Genomic DNA, 22,223 nt, shown 5'->3' with positions numbered 1-22,223 from the left:
CATTACGAGGTACTGAGTGTACAATGTGGAGTTAATGTATTTGAAATAAGGTTGTAAACATGAGTGAGGTGCTGTGAATACCCTGCAGATGCACCGAATCACAGCCTGCAGTGTGTTCAGCGCCCTCCTTGTTATCCAGCCAAAGGTGAGCAGCACAGATCCATCTTATAACTGTGAAAAGGATCGATGGAAAAACTATTAACTGAACGGTGGGGGCCGGTGTTGGTGACACTTTCTTTGACACCAAGTATCTGCACCACGCTGTTCCTGCGACACGGACCTGTCTGAGGGTTTTGCTTCATGTGCTACTTTTGCAGTGTGGTCCCAACGTCATCCAGCAGCTTTGCAAACTAGAAACTCGCCAATCAACAACGTCACCGTCAGAAGGTTTGGCTGAGTTTATTTTGGTGAGAGACACAAGCAACATTTAACCACAAGACACATTTAGCATTACAATACTTACCCAACAACCAATAAGAACTCATGATTAACACACGTTCAGAGTCCATGCAGGCACGGATTCAAACCCACAACCTGTTTGATGTGAGGTGACAGCACTAATCACCACAGTGCTGCACAAACACCAGAATGTGTTTCACACTGGTGATTACTCTGAGGCAATAATGATAAAGTCAACCTGCTTTCTGCCATCATGGCAACCAGCCATCTCTATCTGAACTGAATACATACATAAAATACAACCTGACATATTAACACCCAGAGAAAATGTAGAACCCAGTACAGAATGTGTCAGCTGATCGCTGGAGTGTTTGCAGGGATAATGCTTCGTGTCAGCATGTTCACATACTCATACAAATGTAGCTGTGGAGACATCCTGTGATAGAAGCTGACTGCATCAGTCTGTATGTCACAAACCACAGTGTGTTAAACATGTTTCAGTCCAGAGTGAAAAGGACAGCCTACCCCACCAACCAGCCACAGCCTAAGCTGCTCTCCGATGCATCCATCAGAGTATGAGTGTGTGTGAATGTGAAAAGCACTTTGGTAGAAGGAGCATAAAGAAAGTGTGAGGAGTAGAAAAGCACTACAGAGGAAGCATCCACCCTGTCACACACAGTTTCCTTTCAGGAACACAGAGTGCCTGAACGATGCTGCTTGTGTATGCACACATTCAACCAGAGTATCGCTGCTCTGATCACCAGTCAGCCAACACACGTCAGTGCTTACACAACATTTACACATCACACAGGAGGCATTTTGTCAACACACAAAAGGAGTATTTACTGTACATGTCACTGTAACAAAGCAGCCAGCTGAGAATTATTTGCCCATCCCAGAGAGCCAGTTAAGCTTAAATAAAGAAGTCGCTGCTGTGTCTTCATCCTGATCAGCGAGCTGCCTGAAAAGGCTGCCTGGCCGGAAGCTGTCATCACTGCCTGCTGTGAAGGACTGAGGAGCCTGGAGGAGGAAGGAGAAACAGGTCACGGGACATCTGAAGACAAGCACCTGGCAAAAGAGCTGCTCTGAAACAGGAGCCCGACTCTGCTCAGACCTTCAGCAGAGTCAGAGAAGGGCTGCCATCTGAAAGCTCCTAACGTTTTACCACGAAGCAACTTTATGAATGAGGAGAATGGAAGAGAGTCCAGACCTGGAATTATTTCTGGCCATGAATGATTCCAACACTGGAAATGTTAAAGATAATACGGTCATATGAAATGCCTGTGAAGGTTCTCAGTCATCCAGGTCATGGTAGTCTAAGGAGCTTGCAAAGAAAAGCGTCTGGACTTCTTTGAGTTGCTTGAAGACATTTCACCTCTCATCAGAAAAGCTTCTTCAGTTCTAAGGTCAAATGGTGGAGAGTCCCAGATTTAAGCCCTGTGGGAGTTTCCCCCCACAGAGGGACAAAAGGACCCCCTGATGAGTAAGTGAGAATTTCAGTAAGTTACTGAAATTCTAATTTGTCCAAGACTTTCAACGATTACAGCTACAGTATGAAAATCCTGAGTCATCTCACTCTCAGCTTTGACAAACTTGGGTGTGCAGGCTGTCCACAGCGGGCGCAGTGATGACATCACCCTTTCACTCTTTCACAGCTCAGTGGTAAAAATGTTTTGGGTGATGTTTTACTCTATTTAATAAACTGGCTGTTATTTCACATGTAGCGCTTGTACTTTAACTTTACTTTAGGTTGTTGGTGGCAGTATTCTGTTGTAACGTGGCTGTTCACCAGCAGAATCCAAACACACAGTGATGAACACACTGGTTTGACACTGGTTTGCTTGAACTTAGAAATGCTGGGAAGGCAAAGGGCGTGACACAGGACATTTAGATAAGCACAGTAAAACAGAGACGTAAAGTCATCGTGTGGCTGCCAGTAAATAACATCACAGAGGGGAAATGTCCCAAACAAGAACTCTGACAGACTCTGAACTCACCACCAGCTGCTGAGGAGCTTCAGAGCTTCTGGAAGCTGCCTTGGATTTCTGCACATTTGACACGCTGAGAGGCAGCAGCCCGAACCTGTCAGACACACAAACAGAGTATTTCCAGTTTGGCCAGTTGAACAGTGCAGTGGTACGTTGGTCACCAGCACCACATTTTTCTGCTATTGGGGAAAACAAGGAAATCTAAACTAACAGTTGAACCGCTGAAGTCATAATTGTGTAAAACCAGCAGACCAGTTGAAAAGCTGCTTTTGTCAACATCTGTTTCTTTTCCTCTCTGTGTTCATCATCCTGGTGGTGTTGCTGGCTCTCTGCAGCCCACTATCTGAATGTCAGCACCACCTGCCAAGCCAACAGACCCACAGACATTAGAGATAAGCTTCTGAGGCCTCCCCTGTGCACCACACCTAACTTCTGTCCATAACGGTTATCAACAGTATCAGTCACATACTGCACCAAACACTCCCAACGGCTGTACAGAGACTGACCTGCTCCTGGCCAGATACCATGAGATTAAGGAGGTCCTCAAAATATTCCTTCCATCCCCCAACTATACCCTCAGGTAAATTCAGCAGCGAAGGCCACACTCACTACATGTATGAGTCAACACTGCTTCCCTGAGTCAGCTGAAGCTTTCCCAGAATCACTCTGAGGCAGACTGATTTTTGTTTCCAAGGACTCACTGAACTCCTACCAGTGAGTCTTTGCTTCAGTTACTACTCAGGCTGTGTTCTGCTCGGCCTGTTAGCACCCCTCAGCTGCCACCCAACTCTAGGCTAACCAAGCCTGATAGGAATCATTCTTTTTGCCTCCCTTCGCAGGGATTACCAGCACAACAGTCACCGATGATGTTGTAGCCTCAGCACCGTCCAGCAGCTTCATCAGAACATAGTCCACTCAGATTCAGTGTCCCCAGCCTCCCTCGGAAAGCTGCCAAAGTACTTCTGCACACAGGAGTTGAAGGTTTTGTGGACCAGGGCCTCTGCCAGGTGCTCCCAGTGCATCCTCACTATACTTTCAGGTGTGCCAGGCCTGTCCACCACCAGCTGGTGAGAAGCTGACGGATCAACTCCTTTCTTCACCAGAACATATGTTCACAGCCACAGACATGATGACACAACTACAAAACTGATCACTGAACTGTAGCCTAGGGTGCGTTGGTGCCACATGCGCTGACGGACATCTTTATTCTTGAACATGGTGTTCAGTGTGGAATAATTGATGACCACTTGGCTTCAGATCATGCCGGCCACTCCTCCCAGTCACACCCCTGACTGTCATTGCCCACATGTGCACTGAGGTCTTGTAGTGGGACGATGGAGACGCCAGACGTAGTACCCTCCAGCACTCCATCCAGTGCATTCAAGAAGGCTAAGTGTTCTGAACTGAATTATTAACCGCACAAACACAAACAACGGTTAAGACCCACTCCCCAACCTGGAGGCAGGGAAGCAGCCTTCCTGTCCACAGGTAAAAACCCAAATGTACAGGCAGCAAACCGGCGGGTACAGGAATACCCTCCTGGCAATTCAAACTGGAACAGATTCCAGCTCCTCTGCAGGAGACTGGTTGCAGAGCCCAAGCTGTGCATTAGGGTGAGCACAAGGAAGTCTAACTGGTATCGCTCAACCTCACGCACTGGCTCAGGCTCTTTCCTCACCAGATAGCTTCGATAGCTGAGGATCAGGCTGCCCTGGCCTCTGCTTGACACAGCTTACAGAGCCTTCCGCCATGTTTATTCTCACGCCTATGTCACGTGACGATCCCATCTTATTGATCATTAAAGAGATGAAAGTGAAACTATACCATCAGATTTTACTTACCCATTACTTTCTTTTTCATTTAGTAACTATTAGTAACTAAATTCTGACCTGATCTGGCTGCTGGCTAGCGGCAGTATGTTGTAAGGATCCTGGGAGTTCAAACTGCTGCTTCGCAAAGCAAACTGCTTCTCTGAGCCTGTCAGGAGCCCCAGCAGGACCTGGAGGAAAAACAAAAAGACTCCTTATAAACTGACAAGGAAATAATTAGGACAGCATTAGATGAGTGGCTCATAGGATCCATTCAGACAGCAAACACAACACAGAAGACATGTTCACTGACTTTGGACAATAGTCTTCAGAAGTACATCAGGAGATATCGTGACACTCTCATATCCTGATATAAGACATTTATCATCCTGACAATGATATAAATCACAAAAATGTAACATTTTCTGTAAATTCTGTGAATCTCGAGCAACTCGACTTGCGTGAAGCTTTTCTGTTTGGATGTGACGATGGATGTGTTCATGTCACTCGGTTCCTTTGCACAGTCTTCCATGCACTTGTGTACTTGCAGTGACTCAGACTAAGTGTTGTCTTTGTATACGCTACCAGTGAAAGTGTGGACACACCTTCTCATTAATGGTTTGTCTTTATTTTTACTTCTTTCTACATTGTAGATACAAACTGAAGACATCAAATATATGAAGCAGCATATATGGACGCATGTAACAAAGAAAAAATTTTTTATATAATAATTTATATTTTAGAGTAGCCATCCTTTGCTTTGTTGACAGCTCTGCAAACCCTCGGCCTGCTCTCACTGAGCTTCATGATGTAGTCACGTGACATTGTTTCACCTCACAGATGAGCCTGTCAGGGTTCATTGGGGGAATTTGTTGCCTTCTTGATAGGGTTGGGACCATCAGTTGTGTTGTTCAGACGTCAGGTTGGTGCACAGCTGACAGCTCTGTTTGACAACTGTTAAACCTCTTGATGCTCAACAATCCAGGTAAGTAAATCTCCAAAGGCTGATTCAGTTCATCTGGATGTTTTCAGTGGGAGAAACGTTTCGTCATCATCCAGGTGACTTCTTCAGTCTCAGCTGACTGCAGGTTTCCAGTCTTATAAACAGGACATATAATGACTAAAGCAGCCCAGTGAAGGAACAATGGGCTGGCAGGTCAGCTGCAGTCAACCTGCAGTCAGCTGAACTGAAGAAGTCACCTGGATGATGACGAAACGTTTCTCCCACTGAAAACGTCCAGATGAACCGAATCAGCCTTTGAAGACAACTGTCAGAATTCATATTATGGAAAGAAGCAATCATCTCAGTAAAGAGAAACAACAGTCCATCATTACTTTATGAACTGAAGGTCAGTCAGTCCAGAACATTGCTAAAACTTTGAAAGTGTCTCCAAGTGCAGTCACAAAAACTATCAAGTACTGATAGTTGATGATGAAACTGTCTCACATGACGACCTAGGGCTGGGCTATATCATACTGTTCACGGTAATACCGGTGTAATGTTGGGCAACGATAGGAAAATGAAATATCGCGATAGAATATGGGTAAAACGCGCAGTGCCTTTGTTTACATGCGCACATGGCGGCGACGCAGAATGAGAAGAGCGAAAGCAGATCGTTGAATGAAACAGATGAACCTGAACTGGTTTGTAAAAATGCTGCAGCTTCAGTGGTGTGGAACTGGTTTAGCTTTCGTCCGTCAGATACACAACAAAGCACTATTTTTGGTAGCGCATGCTAGCGGGCCGTCGTTATTACCGTGTTGTTTGGAAAATACGGCACACTTAAAATCAATCCTTTGATTTTTCTGAAAGTCGACAGAGCCCCTTATAATCCCGTGTGCCTTATGTATGAACTCTGGTTGTGTTTACTGACCTCGAAACGATTTTATGTGCACGGCGCTCGAAAAACTGTCAAATGTTTCAGTGCGACTTTGCTGAGCTACGAAGCCGCACCGCTTGATGGATTGTCGGAGCGTTACGGCTATCGTAGGCGGAGCCTCGCGGAGTGATACGTACTGTACTTCGACATAATATTACCGTGTTGTGTGTGTATAACCTCTTTTTAAGTTCTGTGGATGTTATACATGGTTATGCTGAGGATGTGTCGGCCAGTTTCCACTGGAAATGCTTTTTGGTTAAACTGTCAGTGAGGAATTTTCTCTGTTACATTTTTATATAACTTTAATGCAGATAAAAAACAGCTGCTTGTTTAAGTGAAAATACATTGATGGGTTTTTTTGCACTAATAAAGTTGAGGAGTTGTAAAGTATTTTGTCTAGTGTCAATTATATCGTCAGTTATATCGTTATTGCAAATTTTCAAATGCATATCGTGATAAATATTTTTGGGCATATCGCCCTGCTCTATGAGCACCAGCCCAGGAAAAGAAGACCAGGAGTCACCTCTGCTGCTAAGGATACATTCATCTCATTACTCTCAGGAATCCTGCTGCCTCCACAGTCACCTGACCTAAACCCAGTGGAGATGGTTTGGGATGAGATGCAGCGCAAAGGGAAGGCAAAGGACCAACAAGTGCTCAGCATCTCTGAACTCCTTCAAGACTGTTGGAAACCATTTCAGGAGACGACCTCATGAAGCTCATGGAGACGCCGAGAGAGCAAAGCAGGAATCAAAGCAAAGGGGCTGTTTGGAAGAATCTGAGTTATTTCACACTTTTTTGTTTAATACATAATTTTATGTTGTGTTTATTCAGAGTTTTGATGGCTTCAGTGAGAACCTACAATGGAAATAGTAGAAAAACCATTAAATGAGTATGTCTGTGAAGGTTCTCAGTCATCCAGGTCATCGTAGTCAAAGGAGCTTGCAAAGAAAAGCGTCTGGACTTCTTTAAGTTGATAAGAAGGACAGACGCAACAACATTGTCATCCCCTATGTAGCCGGTGTATCAGAGAAACTCAGGAGTTTTCTCCATGCATGACATCCAGGTGCATTTCAGACCCAGCAACACGCTCAGACAGAAACTGGTTCATCCGAAAGACAAAACTGCAAAACACAAACTTAACAATGTGGTGTATGCTGTACAGTGCAGCGAGGAATGCTCAGACCTCTACATTGGAGAGACCAATCAGCCACTTCACAAGCGCATGGCACAACACAGAAGAGCCACCTCCACAGGACAAGACTCAGCAGTCCATCTGCATCTAAAGGTCAAAGGTCACTCTTTGAGGATGCCAATGTTCACATTTTGGACAGAGAGGACAGATGGTTTGAAAGAGGAGTGAAAGAAGCATCTAAGTCCACTGTGAGCGACCATCTTTGAACAGAGGCGGGGTTTACGACACCAACTCTCTGCCATCTATAATCCAGTTTTGAGATCCTTCCCAGACGCCTTAACGCCCACTCACATCCTGGGACATCTGACCTCAGGAATTCGCATGATAAGGTGGGGCCAGGTTTCACAATGAGCTCACCCGAAACCCTGGCTGATTGGGACCCACACCCAGTTTCACACCTTGGCTCAGGCGATTAGAGGATCATCAGGGGTCCTTTTGTCCCTCTGTGGGGGGAAACTCCCACTAGGTTTATATCTGGGACTCTCCACCATTTGACCTTAGAACTGAAGAAGCTTCTCGGATGAGAGGTGAAACGTCTTCAAGCAACTTAAAGAAGTCCAGACGCTTTTCTTTGCAAGCTCCTTTGACCATTAAATGAGAATGTGTGTCTCTTAATGTATGTGTCCGATATAAATGTGTTGTCCAAATGAACTGCCTGTTACAAAAATAGCATTGTTTATCTTTGACTCATTTAAGCATAGCTGGAAGTACCAAGGTCCTTTGAGACAGTCGGTTGAGGCTGGCGTTCAGGTGAGGTGTAAACACGTCCAGGTCAAAGGGGTCAATGAAGCTCTCCAGCCAATCACAGGTTTCATGGAATCTGTAAGACATACAGCACAACGTTTGCAGTTATTTAACACTCCACTGTCGATAAATGCAAATGGACTCCTTCTAATCTTACTGACCACCGAAGGCAGTCAGGGGGCTGTGTCTAAAGTCAGGGGGGTGTGGGGGTTGTGTCCAACGTCAGGGGGCTGTGTCTAAAGTCAGGGGGGTGTGGGGGTTGTGTCCAACGTCAGGGGGCTGTGTCTAAAGTCAGGGGGCTGTGTCCAAGGTCAGGGATGTGTGTCCAAAGTCAGGGGGCTGTGTCTAAAGTCAGGGGGTTGTGTCCAACGTCAGGGGGCTGTGTCTAAAGTCAGGGGGCTGTGTCCAAGGTCAGGGATGTGTGTCCAAAGTCAGGGGGCTGTGTCCAACGTCAGGGGTGTGTGTCTAAAGTCAGGGGGGTGTGGGGGCTGTGTTCAACGTCAGGGGGCTGCGTCCAACGTCAGGGGGCTGTGTCTAAAGTCAGGGGGCTGTGTCCAAGGTCAGGGATGTGTGTCCAAAGTCAGGGGGCTGTGTCCAACGTCAGGGGTGTGTGTCTAAAGTCAGGGGGGTGTGGGGGCTGTGTTCAACGTCAGGGGGCTGTGTCCAACGTCAGGGGGTGTGGGGGCTGTGTTCAACGTCAGGGGGCTGTGTCCAACGTCAGGGGGTGTGGGGGCTTTGTCCAAAGTCAGGGGACTGTGTCCAACATCAGGGGGCTGTGTCCAACGTCAGGGGGCTGTGTCCAACGTCAGGGGTGTGTGTCTAAAGTCAGGGGGGTGTGGGGGCTGTGTTCAACGTCAGGGGGCTGTGTCCAACGTCAGGGGGTGTGGGGGCTTTGTCCAAAGTCAGGGGACTGTGTCCAACATCAGGGGGCTGTGTCCAACGTCAGGGGGCTGTGTCCAACGTCAGGGGTGTGTGTCTAAAGTCAGGGGGTGTGGGGGCTGTGTCCAACATCAGGGGGCTGTGTCCAACGTCAGGGGGCTGTGTCTAAAGTCAGGGGGTGTGGGGGCTGTGTCCAACGTCAGGGAGGTGTGTCTAACGTCAGGGGGTGTGGGGGCTGTGTCCAACGTCAGGGAGGTGTGTCTAACGTCAGGGGGGTGTGTCTAACGTCAGGGGGGTGTGGGGGCTGTGTCCAACGTCAGGGGGGTGTGGGGGCTTTGTCCAAAGTCAGGGGACTGTGTCCAACATCAGGGGGCTGTGTCCAACGTCAGGGGGTGTGGGGGCTGTGTCCAACGTCAGGGAGGTGTGTCTAACGTCAGGGGGGTGTGTCTAACGTCAGGGGGGTGTGGGGGCTGTGTCCAACGTCAGGGGGGTGTGGGGGCTTTGTCCAAAGTCAGGGGACTGTGTCCAACATCAGGGGGCTGTGTCCAACGTCAGGGGGTGTGGGGGCTGTGTCCAACGTCAGGGAGGTGTGTCTAACGTCAGGGGGGTGTGTCTAACGTCAGGGGGGTGTGGGGGCTGTGTCCAACGTCAGGGGCTGTGTCCAACGTCAGGGGGGTGTGGGGGCTTTGTCCAAAGTCAGGGGACTGTGTCCAACATCAGGGGGCTGTGTCCAACGTCAGGGGGCTTTATCCAAAGTCAGGGGGCTGTGTCCAACGTCAGGGGCTGTGTCCAACGTCAGGGGTGTGTGTCCAACGTCAGGGGTGTGTGTCTAACGTCAGGGGGGTGTGTCTAACGTCAGGGGGGTGTGGGGGCTGTGTCCAACGTCAGGGGCTGTGTCTAACGTCAGGGGTGTGTGTCTAACGTCAGGGAGGTGTGTCTAACGTCAGGGAGGTGTGGGGGCTGTGTCTAACGTCAGGGAGGTGTGGGGGCTGTGTCCAACGTCAGGGAGGTGTGTCTAACGTCAGGGAGGTGTGGGGGCTGTGTCCAATGTCAGGGGCTGTGTCCAACGTCAGGGGTGTGTGTCTAACGTCAGGGAGGTGTGTCTAACGTCAGGGGGCTGTGTCCAACGTCAGGGGTGTGTGTCTAACGTCAGGGAGGTGTGGGGGCTGTGTCCAATGTCAGGGGGCTGTGTCTAACGTCAGGGGGGTGTGTCTAACGTCAGGGAGGTGTGTCTAACGTCAGGGAGGTGTGGGGGCTGTGTCTAACGTCAGGGGGCTGTGTCTAACGTCAGGGGGCTGTGTCTAACGTCAGGGAGGTGTGGGGGCTGTGTCTAACGTCAGGGGGCTGTGTCTAACGTCAGGGAGGTGTGTCTAACGTCAGGGAGGTGTGGGGGCTGTGTCTAACGTCAGGGGGCTGTGTCTAACGTCAGGGAGGTGTGTCTAACGTCAGGGAGGTGTGGGGGCTGTGTCCAATGTCAGGGGGCTGTGTCTAACGTCAGGGGGGTGTGTCTAACGTCAGGGGCTGTGTCTAAAGTCAGGGGGCTGTGTCTAAAGTCAGGGGGCTGTGTCCAACGTCAGGGGGGTGTGTCTAACATCAGGGAGGTGTGTCTAACGTCAGGGAGGTGTGGGGGCTGTGTCCAACGTCAGGGGTGTGTGTCTAACGTCAGGGGGGTGTGTCCAACGTCAGGGGGTGTGGGGGTATGTCCAACGTCAGGGGGGTGTGTCTAACGTCAGGGGGCTGTGTCCAACGTCAGGGGGCTGTGGGGGCTGTGTCCAACGTCAGGGGGCTTTTTCTAAAGTCAGGGGGCTGTGTCTAACGTCAGGGGGGTGTGGGGGCTGTGTCCAACGTCAGGGGGCTGTGTCTAACGTCAGGGGGGTGTGGGGGCTGTGTCCAACGTCAGGGGGCTGTGTCTAACGTCAGGGGGCTGTGGGGGCTGTGTCCAACGTCAGGGGGCTGTGTCCAACGTCAGGGAGCTGTGTCCAAAGTCAGGGGGCTGTGTCTAACGTCAGGGGGGTGTGGGGGCTGTGTCCAACGTCAGGGGGCTGTGTCTAACGTCAGGGGTGTGTGGGGGCTGTGTCCAACGTCAGGGGGCTGTGTCTAACGTCAGGGGGGTGTGGGGGCTGTGTCCAACGTCAGGGGGCTGTGTCTAACGTCAGGGGGGTGTGGGGGATGTGTCCAAAGTCAGGGGGTTGTGTCCAAAAAAAGTGGACTAGTCAGCAGGATGCGAGTAAAGATGCAGGAGAAATGTACCGGTGAGTTAACAGCATATCACTGCATCACACACCAGGAAAGGCTGTGTGGTGAAGTCCTAAAAATGGAGCATGTAATGGTCACCGTGATGCAGACCGTACATTTTACCTGAGCTAAAAGTTTAAATCACCGTCAGTTTCAGTCTTTTATGTGGGAAATAGATTCAGAGTTTGCCGACATTCCTTCATGCAGAGCTCCGCTGGCTGAGTTGGGATAAAAGTTCAACAGAGTTTTTGAGCTCAGCAAGGAAACCTGTCAGTTCATGGACATGTGTGATGCAGTGAAGGCGTTTCAAGTGATGCTGTCACTAATGCACCAGTGCAGCCTGCCTCACTTTCTCTGTTGCAGTAATGTTGAACCAAGTCAGCGCACTTTGCTGAGCTGCACCTGTGCAGATTCAGATGCAGCTGCAGTGTAATGATGCACTCAGGGAAAGACACTGAATGGCCCGCACAGTTTATTAGCTCCACTCCTGCAGCAGCGCCCAGCTCGTCTACATGCGGCTCCAACCTTGTGTTTGCTCTCATTTACTTTTTCTGGGGGTTTGGCAGCATGTTCATATTTCTAACTTGCATCATTTTGACAGGATATATTTTTATGAAGAGCAAAATATTTAAAGTTTCTTTTTTTAAGTTTATTTAATCTGGAATCATATTCCTGTCTGTTTTTATTCATATTTATGTTTAAAAAACATTGTTTTAGTGTTCAATAAATCTTTATCTTGTTTGGCCTGCGACCTAAAGTGTGCCTTCAGTTTTGGCCCCCTGTGCGATTGAGTTTGACACCCCTGGGCGAGACCTACCAATTGAACAGCCACTCACGTCGCAGGATTCAGTCCCTGATTCTGGACACAACCATATGAACCCGTGAACACCTCTGGCTCGTGCTGCACTACAGTATTACAGGATTACAGTTTCCAAGCTTCCTCGGGTGTTTGCAGACTGTGCACAAACAGCCCATGACACATATTTTGGATGTGAATTGATACCTTGGGTCTTGCTGTGGTCGGGAGTTCTTCAGTTCTTCCAGTCTGCTCCCCAGAGTAGCGCTCAGGTAACGGAGGTCAAACAGGAACTGCAGGGCTCTGTTCTGCGTCATGGGGAATACAGCATCCTGAAGGAGAAGGGAGGCACAACCATAGAAAATACATTTAAAGTGCTAACCACGCCCTTATGTTTCTGTGCTCCTTTGCCATCAGATCAGTTTCTCACTGCCATCGTTTTGACAGTTGCATTGACAAAATACACTAATCAGTCATAACCTTACGACCACCTGCCTAATATTGTGTAGTTCCCTTTTGTTGCTGCATTGTGCTCCAGTAGAGCCCTGAAGGTGTGCTTTGGAACCAAGAGATTCTCTCTCACATAGACTGGACTGAGATCTAAGGAATATGGAGGTCCAGTCAACCCCTCAAAGCTATATTGTTTTCCTCAAACCATTCCTGCTCTGTCTGATGTTGCATGTTCCTGCTGAAAGAGGCCATAGCAATCATGGCATACACCATGAAACATGGTCTGTAACAACTGGTAGGTGGCACGCATCCACATGCAGGACCCAGCAGGACATTACCGAAAGCAGACCTTCCCAAAGTGTGGGGCCCGCCCCCTAGGGGGGCGCAGAGCCATTGTGGGGGGGGGGGGGGGGGGGGGGGGTGCGCGGTATGAAACAGGAAAAAAACAACAACAACAACAACAACGCTTGGACACTGCTAGCACGGGCTCCCACACAAACACAAAGCAGGAGATGAAGCATCGCTGAATATGTTTCCAAACCAACTTCATTCTAAGCCAAAGACTAGATTTTTGCTGTAAAAACAAAAGAAGCAAAAGAAGTTTGGGAACCACTGACCTAAAGGATTATACTGCATCTGCAAGCTTGCCACGCAAACACCCGAGCAGCCACGTCATGTAAGAGAGAACACGACTGATCAGACCAGGCGATCTTCCTCCACTGCACCGTGGTCCAGCATGGGCACCCTGACAGATCTGCAGCCCCATTAAAAACACAGTTCCTATCAGAGCAAGCATTACACCTTTGCCAATGTGACCTACAGAGCTTGTCTATTTGATCAGACCACGCTCTCCAGTTAGCCTGTCCACCATTGTTCTGACCACTGCAGACTGGAGCCCCCACAGGATGCTCTGACTCAGTTATCTAGCATCACTACCTGGACTCTATGTCTGCCCATTTTCCTGCTAAAACACCAACTTCGAGGCCCAAACGTCGACTTGCTCCCTAACATGTCACACCCAGTAAAAGACGCCATGATGAAGAGATGGTCAGTGACATTCACTTCACCTGTCAGTGGTCATGAGTTATGCCTGAGTGGTGAACAGGCCTATAGGGTGTGATTCTAATATCACATTGGACCTCTGATCTCTTCGGTTCAAATAAGGTTTCTTTTAGTGCATTAACGCGTTAATGTGGCGTTGACACCAAGTAACCCGGACTAATCTGTGTTAACTCGTTAACAGGGATTTGCCAGTTATGACGCGTTAACCCGGTAACGCTGACAGCACTAGTTTCTTTGTGTCGTAACACTTCCTACTTCCTTTTTTGTATTAACAACATTAAAGACATTATAATGGTAGTTTGCACTGATGCCCTGACCACGAGCAGAGCCATGAAACTCCTCTCGTTGTTAATCAGACATCATTCTGTACACGTGATAGTAGGTTCATTCATGTCCATGGTAAGGTAGGCTGACTGTGGTACTGCATGAAGGAAGGTGCAGTTCAAAGCAGGATAAACAGGTTAGTTTGCTGTGATGATTTAAAGTAAAGAACAGTGTGTGACTGATGATCACGGTCAGAGTTAAGCTCATGATGCTGAGATCCACTCACTGGATTCACTCCAACTTGACACCAGCCAGTATAAAGGCAGCATGAGCAGCACACGTCCGTACAGCTGATGAAACAGCTGCTTCTGTAAATCTACAAAGAGCCGTAAACCTCAGATCAGCTGATCACAGCCTGAACACTAAGAAAATAGAGCCCACAGCAGAGACCTGTGTGAGCTCTCCCCACGCTGAGTCCTTACAGCGAATCTCAGGGTTCATGTGCTGATCCCACCGATGTGGGGGAAAGTCACCCTCTCAGCGTTGTCCTTTCCCACTCAGACTCTACCTAACCAAGCTGAGTACATTTATTACAATTTAACTGTTGACTAAAAGCTTGTTTCCAATCTACTTTCTTACACTGTTACTGAACTGATGCAGCACAGCTCCGTCAGCTTTGTACAACAATACAAACCTTTTACTTTCTTACTGTGAGCACATTTCACAACCTGTACTTTTCACCTTTAATCGAGTAAAGAAGTAGAATCAGTGCTTCAGTTTTTACTGGAGTATTTCTGAACACTAGTATCTGTACTTCTACTTAAGTATGTGTGTACTTAGCTCTTCATTAGTCTCTCATTGAATATTTCTGGCTGTCTGTAGCCATACACCAGGTCCTGCTAGCATGATTCCCTTCTTTTCCTCCTACAGAGCCGTGACGCTCTGCTCGTCTGTGATCATCATGAAGATTATTCTCAGACTTTTCTCAGAACACAGGAAATCATCAGGTCGAGGAATAATCCAACTATCTACCAGACAGGTCCCAGTTACCGTGCTGCTGGTCTGTGTCAGGCTGTGGTAATGGTGCAGGACTTCAGTCAAACAGGTCTGCAGAAACTCCTGGAGGGTGGAGCGAGGAAGGGCGTGGCCTCCCACCCTGTTTATTTCCACACACAGCTGGAACAGCAGGGACTGCACAAACCACGTTGGCTACAGAAGACACCAGAAACAAAAGGTTGCCATCAGACCTCAGGATGGATTCTGGGTCCTTCCAGTTTGTATCAGATGTCCTCCTGACCTGTACTGGAAGACGGATTTTGGATGTAACGCTGCTTCCAGACTCGGCCTCCTCCTGGATTTCCAGATCCTCCCAGTTAGTTGCTGTAGCTAAGATGGTGCCTGCAGACTCAGCATGAAGCACCATGCCAAACTTCTCCAACAGCCCCTGCAACACAGAGCCGAGCAGGTCTTCAGACAACACCAGAGTCATAGCTGTAGACCTTTGACCCTCCCACATACGTCTGTTGAAACTAAAACATTAGCAAACAGACAGGTTTCACAGCCAACAGCAGCATGATCACTGGTTTAGTTAGTGTCCCTCCACCCGTCTGCTCAACAGTTCAGTCAGATAATACACTTTCACTCAACCTTTATAAACCAGTTTAACCACAGCTGGACGCTATGTGACGTGATGTGATTCTACTGCTCTATCAGATTTCTACAAACCTCCCCATAAACCGACACTAACCACATGTCAAGTTTACATGTACACTTGTGACTGTGTCTGACTTTAGAAAGAGCGGCGCTCCAGATGCGGTAGGCCTCCATACTGCAGCCAAGAAGCTCCTCCTTCAGCTCCTCCCACTTGTCCTGGGAAGGCCTGACCTCTGCAGCGGCCGTGGCTTTGCCCAGCTTCTTGCCTTGCCTGGGGGTCCCTTTGGCTGTGCTGTCAAAACCACACTGCTTTCCCAGGATGCAATGCTTCAGGTTGGGGCACAGTTTGCCCATAGACTGGCTCAGCCTGGCCATGAATAGAACTGAACTGAGGCAGGTGGGCCTGGAGTCTGGCGAGGCCGCAGCCAGCTGTGATCGGATGAAGGACAGAATGTGGTGAACACAGGCCAAACAGCCGTCACGCAGCGCCGCCTCCACTGCTGCGGAGTCGATGAAGCGGTTAAATGAGGATGACGATGGCTGATCAGCAGAGGAAGGGACAGTGGCCAAAGTGGAGTCAGAGCCTGCAAAGCACGACACATTAACAACTGTCAGTACTTTCAATATTTCAGTGGTCCAATAGTTGCCATTCGTATGTTTATACAGTCCAAAGAGTATGAAACCCTCAGATTTAGCTCCAAACGCTTCTGTGGTTTTCAGCACTGCATCAGATCAAAGACGTGACTGAAGTGCAGACAGATGTGCTCCATCAGTCCTGCCAAGTACAGTTTCAGACATTCAAAAGGGATCGGATAGCTGACATCACCCAGTTTCATGGTCAGGTGATGTCACTTCCTGTTATTCCACGAGAAATGAAAGAATCTAGAGTTGGTTCCAAAACTTCAACAAAGATAAAAGCCTGAGCTTTTCACTGGTCTTTCTCAATATCACATTAAATCAGGATAAATACACCATCAATCTGTCAGCTGAAACACAAGGAAACCCCCACAACACTCCCAGTGGACCTACCCACGTCCTGGGAGGGGAGGTAGTGCTGGAGATCATCCAGTCTGGCTTTCAGCTTTGCATCAATGGAAGAGCAGAAGTTCTGAACACAAGGTGTGAGTGCCTGCGTCTTCATGGCCAGGCCACTCCTGTGCTGCTGCTGGCCCCGCTGGCTCACACTGAACCAGCCTGCGTCGTTCAGCAGGTCCCCTGGAGACTCCAACCACAAGAAGGAGGAGACATCTACCTCATACTGGGCCCCATGGCTGCTGTGGGCACCTGAAGACGAATGGACGCTCTGGGTCTGCAGATCCCTGACGGCGGATGTAAGGAGCTGGATAGACAGCACTGAGATGGCTTCAGTTTCCTCTTTAGTGATGACCTTGAAGAGTCGAAAGAAACAATAAAAGTGTTACAATAACTGCATGTTTATCCCCCGTCATTAGCAAGTATACAGACTAAGTGGGCCCTGAAAATGAACCTATAAAGCTAAAGATAGAAGAACAGCAACCTGCAGCCGCTGGAGGAAAAGCTGCTGCAAGATGTCCTCCCAGACGGTGAGGGGGTGCTCCAGCAGACGCTGACAGACGGTGCTCCAGTGCCGACTGATGGAGTCTGCTGACAGAAGGTCCCAAACAGCGTCTCTGATGGCTGCCAGCCCCTTCAGGCTCTTGACGTAGACCAAAAGGCTTCCAACACCATGGCAGATGTCCTCCTTACAGCTGGAAACAACACATTTGGAGAGACTGGAAATGATCATGTAGCCTTCATGAAACACACGCCCTGCACTCGATAACATCAAGGTGAGCTTTGCAAACAGGCCAGAAATAACCAGTGTGGGTAAGTTACTTTAAGTAATTAATTACCAATTACTTAATCAACAGTGTATTTAAAATACTTATCTAATTACTGTGTCTGAAAAGTAACTTAATTACTCAATAAGTAATTTAACTAAATACTTCTTAAAATCCCAATAAAACCTTGAGTGGCAAACAATAGAAATTAAACTCTTTAAATAATAAATTATTTTAAAGACAGAGACTCTGCAGCAGCAGCATCTCTTCCAGTGTCGCCTGCAGTCACCGTCGGTGCTGCTGAAGTAAAACCAGGTCCTGCTCAGCAGTGTTATCCATGGATGATGAAGGATCGCTCAGAAGTCTTCGTCTATGCTCTGTGTCAGGCGCTTCAGCAGGTTACTCCTGCTGTTAACAGCAGCTGATAGTTTTTACATATCACTGTAATGTTCTTGTCTGCTTGTTTCAGAAAAGTGAAGAGGCGGGAACATGTCCACGTCATGAAACAGCCACTCGCTTCAGTCCGACAGCTTCCGCTGTAGAAAACGACCGTGCAGCAAACTGGTGTGGAATGACGCGCAGCTGCACCTCAGCCATGTTACAGAGCAGAGTTTACTTCTACCTTTAGAAGATAAATGATTGAAATTAAATAACGATGTTCAGCCAGTTTAATTATTTTACAATGTAACACAAGCACATTGTAAGTAACTGTAATTAAAATACCTAAAAATGAACAGTAATCAGTTACTCTACTTTTTCAGTGGAAAAGTAATTTAATTACACTGGACCATGACATGAGAATAATAACGATAACAATAAGGAGTAGTGAATAAATAGATGTGCGAGTGGTGAGCACATGTGACAGGTGGTGGGATGAGACGCTCCCTCATCTTTGTGTTGTTTGTTCCGTCTCTGGTCGGAGCTTCATGCACTTCCAGCTTCATGTTTGTTGTCCTGCAGTGTAAGACATGATTGGACCACAGACACTGGTCTTCATTGTGTCCCACAGCAGTCGAGGTGCACACATCTGCAGTGGATCGAATGTAAGTCAGCAGTTCTCTTCTACACGGCTGCTGAGCACCACCTGCCTGGACGCCAGTCATCACACGGTCACAGATAGATCCAGTTTTCACGTCGACGACTCCAAACCAGTAAACTTCATCTGGTCTTCCACTCATCGTCTCACAAACTGAAACTAAAATGAAGATCAGCAGATAATGATCCTGTAATGAACCACGTTAAACACTGACCCTCCTGCTCCTCGTGTCTAAACCTAAAACTTTGTCCTTGAGCCAACGATCATGACGTTGTTCATGGCTCCACCCTCACTGGTCCCCAGGTGGAGGACCCACAGTCATCTCCGGACATGTTTAAGGCCACTGCAGCGGTGTGTAAGTGGCCGAGGATAAAATGCAGCGCGTCGGCTCCCTCTGCTGCTCGGGGAGGCAGCTTTAAGGAAGTCTGCAAGGCTGTGCTGGATCACGTATGCTACCCCGAGGACTCCCGCCGCCACTTCTGTGAGCTGGACTCCGCCTCGGGGTGATCGCTCCCTTCTATCAGCTCAAAGTGATCACAAGTCACTCCTGACAGCACAGAGGCAGAGCTGGAATGCTACTATTAGCACATTTTTCTATGCAAACAACACTGAAACTGAAAGAAAGGAAACAGCAGACATTCAGTGGCCTTACGTATCGATCCACTGTTGAAGAGTGTCTTGCAGGTGCTCCCTCTGGATTGGCTGAGCCAGGGTGCGAAGGACAGGTTGAAACTCTGAGATGGACGCAGGCAGATACTTTAACCAGCTGCCTGTACTCACATCTTCCTGCAACACCCTTCTGTCCTTAGCTGAGGACACAGATGGGGAACATTGGAAAAAGGGGGCTGTTAGTTTCTCAGACTGAGTGTTTCAGAGCGGACAGGCGCGGTGCTCTTACTGCACACTTACAGCAGCTCAGACTACACGCACAATACAGTCATACAGTGTTGTATTCAGCATCTGCGTCACATCCACAGACAGTTTAGAGTCAGCTGCTCCTGTGAGGCACGGGGAGACATGGCCATGCTCACCCAGGAGATGAAAGCCAGCAAATTCTTGCTCTGAAGCAAAGCTTATTCTTATTAACCTGAACACAAAGACCCCGACGTGTCCTGTCTCAGCTGTTTACCTGCAGGACTCGTAGATGTGACGTTGTCCAGGACAGAGAAGAGCATGCCACAGCTCAAAGCTTCATCCCCTGGCCTGGGGCTGCCCTCTGGGGGGAGGTAGAAGATGGCATAGGCCTGAAACAGAGTGGTGACCAGCAGCTCCACGAGGCTGCACACCTGGGACTTGATCCCTGCACCTGCAGAAAAGCACAGGTTCATGGACTAACAGAAGCCTCGAAGGCTTTTTCTTTATCAAATCAAACATTTGTCACGCTTTACCACAGAAGGAAACTATAGAGCATACCATGCTGCGGTTGGTTCAGCAGCTGATGTATGGATGATTTCCGGGCCAACAAGAAGTCAGCCAGAGCCTGCCGAGGAGAGCTGTCTTCAAGCAGCATGATGGACACCAAGGCTTCAGCGATGGCCTGGTCCGACACTGCACGGCCCCTCAGCAGAGCCCTGCTGTCCAGCAGAATGGCTGCCCTGCAAGAAGACGCTTACTCTCAGCTACTACAAGTGCACTATTTTAGTTTCCAGCCACGGAGTTTCGATTTCAAGTTTCCGTTAAGCAGGAATTGTGATACAAACCTGAAGTGTTCGGTGGTGGCAACCTGTCGGATTAGGATGGGAAATCGGACAAGGACGGAGCTGTAGAGGCCTGCTGCAGTGGCCTCCAGCTGCAGCAGATGGTGCAGGTGGCAGCACATCAGGTAGAGCTGCGTGGCTCGGAGGTAGTGAGATGCCTCCATGGCACTCCAAATCCGCTCCGGGATCTCCAAAAGCAGCTTGATCTGGGAGGCCATGGTGTAGAACTTTAGCTGCCACGGTGTCTGGCTCTGCAACAGGACACACAGTGCGTCTCCGTCACAACGTCATCAGCTTCAAACAGTTGCTGCAAAAGCAGTTTGTGCACATGTGAAAGCGTTCGTTCTCTTAACTCAGGAGAAGCTTTAGAAGGAAACACGCAGTTTAGACGTCATTTCAACCAAGTGTTGAACTTTGACTGATGAAGTCCAGAAGAGTGTGTAAGGACTTCCCCAACACATCCACCCCGACACTGCTGCTGATCATCTATGTGCAATATCTCAGTCTCTCCATGTTCTGTGCACTTATTCTGGTCCCAGTCTGTTTCAGTGTTTCCTACACATACACCATGTATATAGTTCCACTCACATATCTATACATACACACTGCTTTTTATTTTATTCTATTTATTTATTTATTTATTTTCCACCTTCGTTGTATATTGGTTTCTCTTCTTCTTACTTCAGCACCTTTGTGGTCCAGAAACTGCACAATGACAATAAACAGCTCCAAGTCTCTGAAGCCTTTTCTCCTGAGCAGCTGCCTCACTGTCTGTATGGTAACTGCACCACAGTACAGTGGATCGTGAGAACAGCTGGGAAGATCACTGGAGCCGCTCTTCCCTCCATCACAGACACTTATCACACTGCAAAGCCACCAGCATCGTGGAGGACCACACACCCCACAGACACACACTCTTCACCCTGCTGCCCTCACTGCCAGACTACAGAATAGTTTCTTCCCCCAGGCCATCACACTCCTGAACACTCAGTGACTGGACGGGGACACACACACACACACCAGGTCACTTCTGCACTGTTGTGTGTCTGCATCCATCTGTTCTGCCTGATGGTGCTTGTGTGCTGCATGTAGCAGCGGTGTTGAACAGGCTGGAATGAACCACACACTGCTCTGTGACGAAGCTGTGTTCAGGTGGTTCAGCAGCCTCACCTTTCCTGAGCAGCTGCGAGTCTGCCGCGTTTGTAGGTGAGGTTACGGTAGATCTTCATGACGTTGTAAAGTACTACTAAGGCGCATGCGTCGACACACGGCGTTTGGCTCACCTCCACTCTGCAGCTGGCCACGCTGGCTCTGCCCTGCTTCAGCCTGTGGCAGTACTGCTGCATGTCCTGGATGGACTGCACGACGCTCTCCGAGCACTGCTTCATCTCCCCGATCGTGTCGGCGGCGTCGATCAGGTCCCGGTACCGCTCGCCCACCATCTGCCTCAGCTCCTCCCTCTTCTGCTCGATCTCCCCGCGGACTTTGCGCTCGATTCCGCGGATCTCCTCAGTGTTATAGCACTCAAAGAGAAGCGCCGGGTCGCTGATCTCCGACACCCGGAGAGAAAGCGCGTCCTGGGCCATGGTAGACACACAACAACATCAACCGAGACTCCGATCCGGAAACCAACGGAAGACACTTCCTGTCTCCACGTAAGCGACAACAGCGGAACTGGTCACGCTGCTGTCATTTCCGTGGGCGTCGCTGTCCCCGTGAACCAAGCGAAACATCCCCGAGTTCGCTCATCTTATGTGTGTGTGCGCATTATGAGTTTAACACACACTAACCAGCCGTTTACACATGATCAGATATCACTGTGTGACGTTTAAAACACACTCATGACAGGCCGAGTGCAGCAGTGTGCGCACGCCGTCGTAGAAACAGCAAACAAATAAACAACAACAACAATGGCGACTCTATGTACAGGTAAACACGTGACCTCCGCCTGTGAAATGAACACAGCGGCCTGTTTCCTACAAACTGCATGAATGACTTCAGTATGATGTGTGGTGATGTTTGAAGATGCTGCTGTCAGCAATCAATCAATCAATCAATCAATCAATCAATCAATCAATCAATCAATCAATCTATCTATCTATCTATCTATCTATCTATCTATCTATCTATCTATCTATCTATCTATCTATCTATCTATCTATCTTTATTGACAGACGTTACGTCCATAGTTTCAAAAAACAACAACACAACATACAAATCTTAATAAAAAATATAAAATATTTGTGAAGATATAAAACCATAGTGTACGCTGCTTGTAAGATGACCATGAGGGGGCAGTATATAGCGCTGTGAACGTCTGTCTGTTTACGTCATCGTC

At 48.6% G+C, this 22,223-nt stretch overlaps 1 protein-coding gene across 1 annotated transcript; it reads right to left on the bottom strand.

The window, feature by feature from the left end:
- Positions 1-380: 380 nt before the first annotated feature.
- On the bottom strand, positions 381-21,552 carry cog1 (component of oligomeric golgi complex 1). Its single transcript, XM_080906286.1, has 15 exons — positions 21,169-21,552; positions 19,889-20,136; positions 19,602-19,783; positions 19,318-19,494; positions 18,841-18,997; positions 16,870-17,080; positions 16,383-16,740; positions 15,489-15,937; positions 14,998-15,144; positions 14,751-14,909; positions 12,132-12,256; positions 7,982-8,090; positions 4,277-4,386; positions 2,397-2,481; positions 381-1,419 (listed from the first exon to the last, which is right to left on the bottom strand). Exons 1-15 carry the CDS (start codon positions 21,469-21,471, stop codon positions 1,282-1,284), a joined length of 2,958 nt encoding a protein of 985 aa, XP_080762412.1. The 5' UTR covers positions 21,472-21,552; the 3' UTR covers positions 381-1,281.
- Between the last annotated feature and the right edge of the window lie 671 nt (positions 21,553-22,223).

The sequence above is a fragment of the Rhamphochromis sp. 'chilingali' genome, assembly GCF_963969265.1.
Source record: "Rhamphochromis sp. 'chilingali' genome assembly, chromosome: 15".
In the NCBI taxonomy this organism is placed as follows: Eukaryota; Metazoa; Chordata; class Actinopteri; order Cichliformes; family Cichlidae; genus Rhamphochromis; species Rhamphochromis sp. 'chilingali'.
The sequence above is the reverse complement of the archived record's forward strand: the minus strand, read 5'-3'. Positions and strand labels throughout refer to the sequence as shown.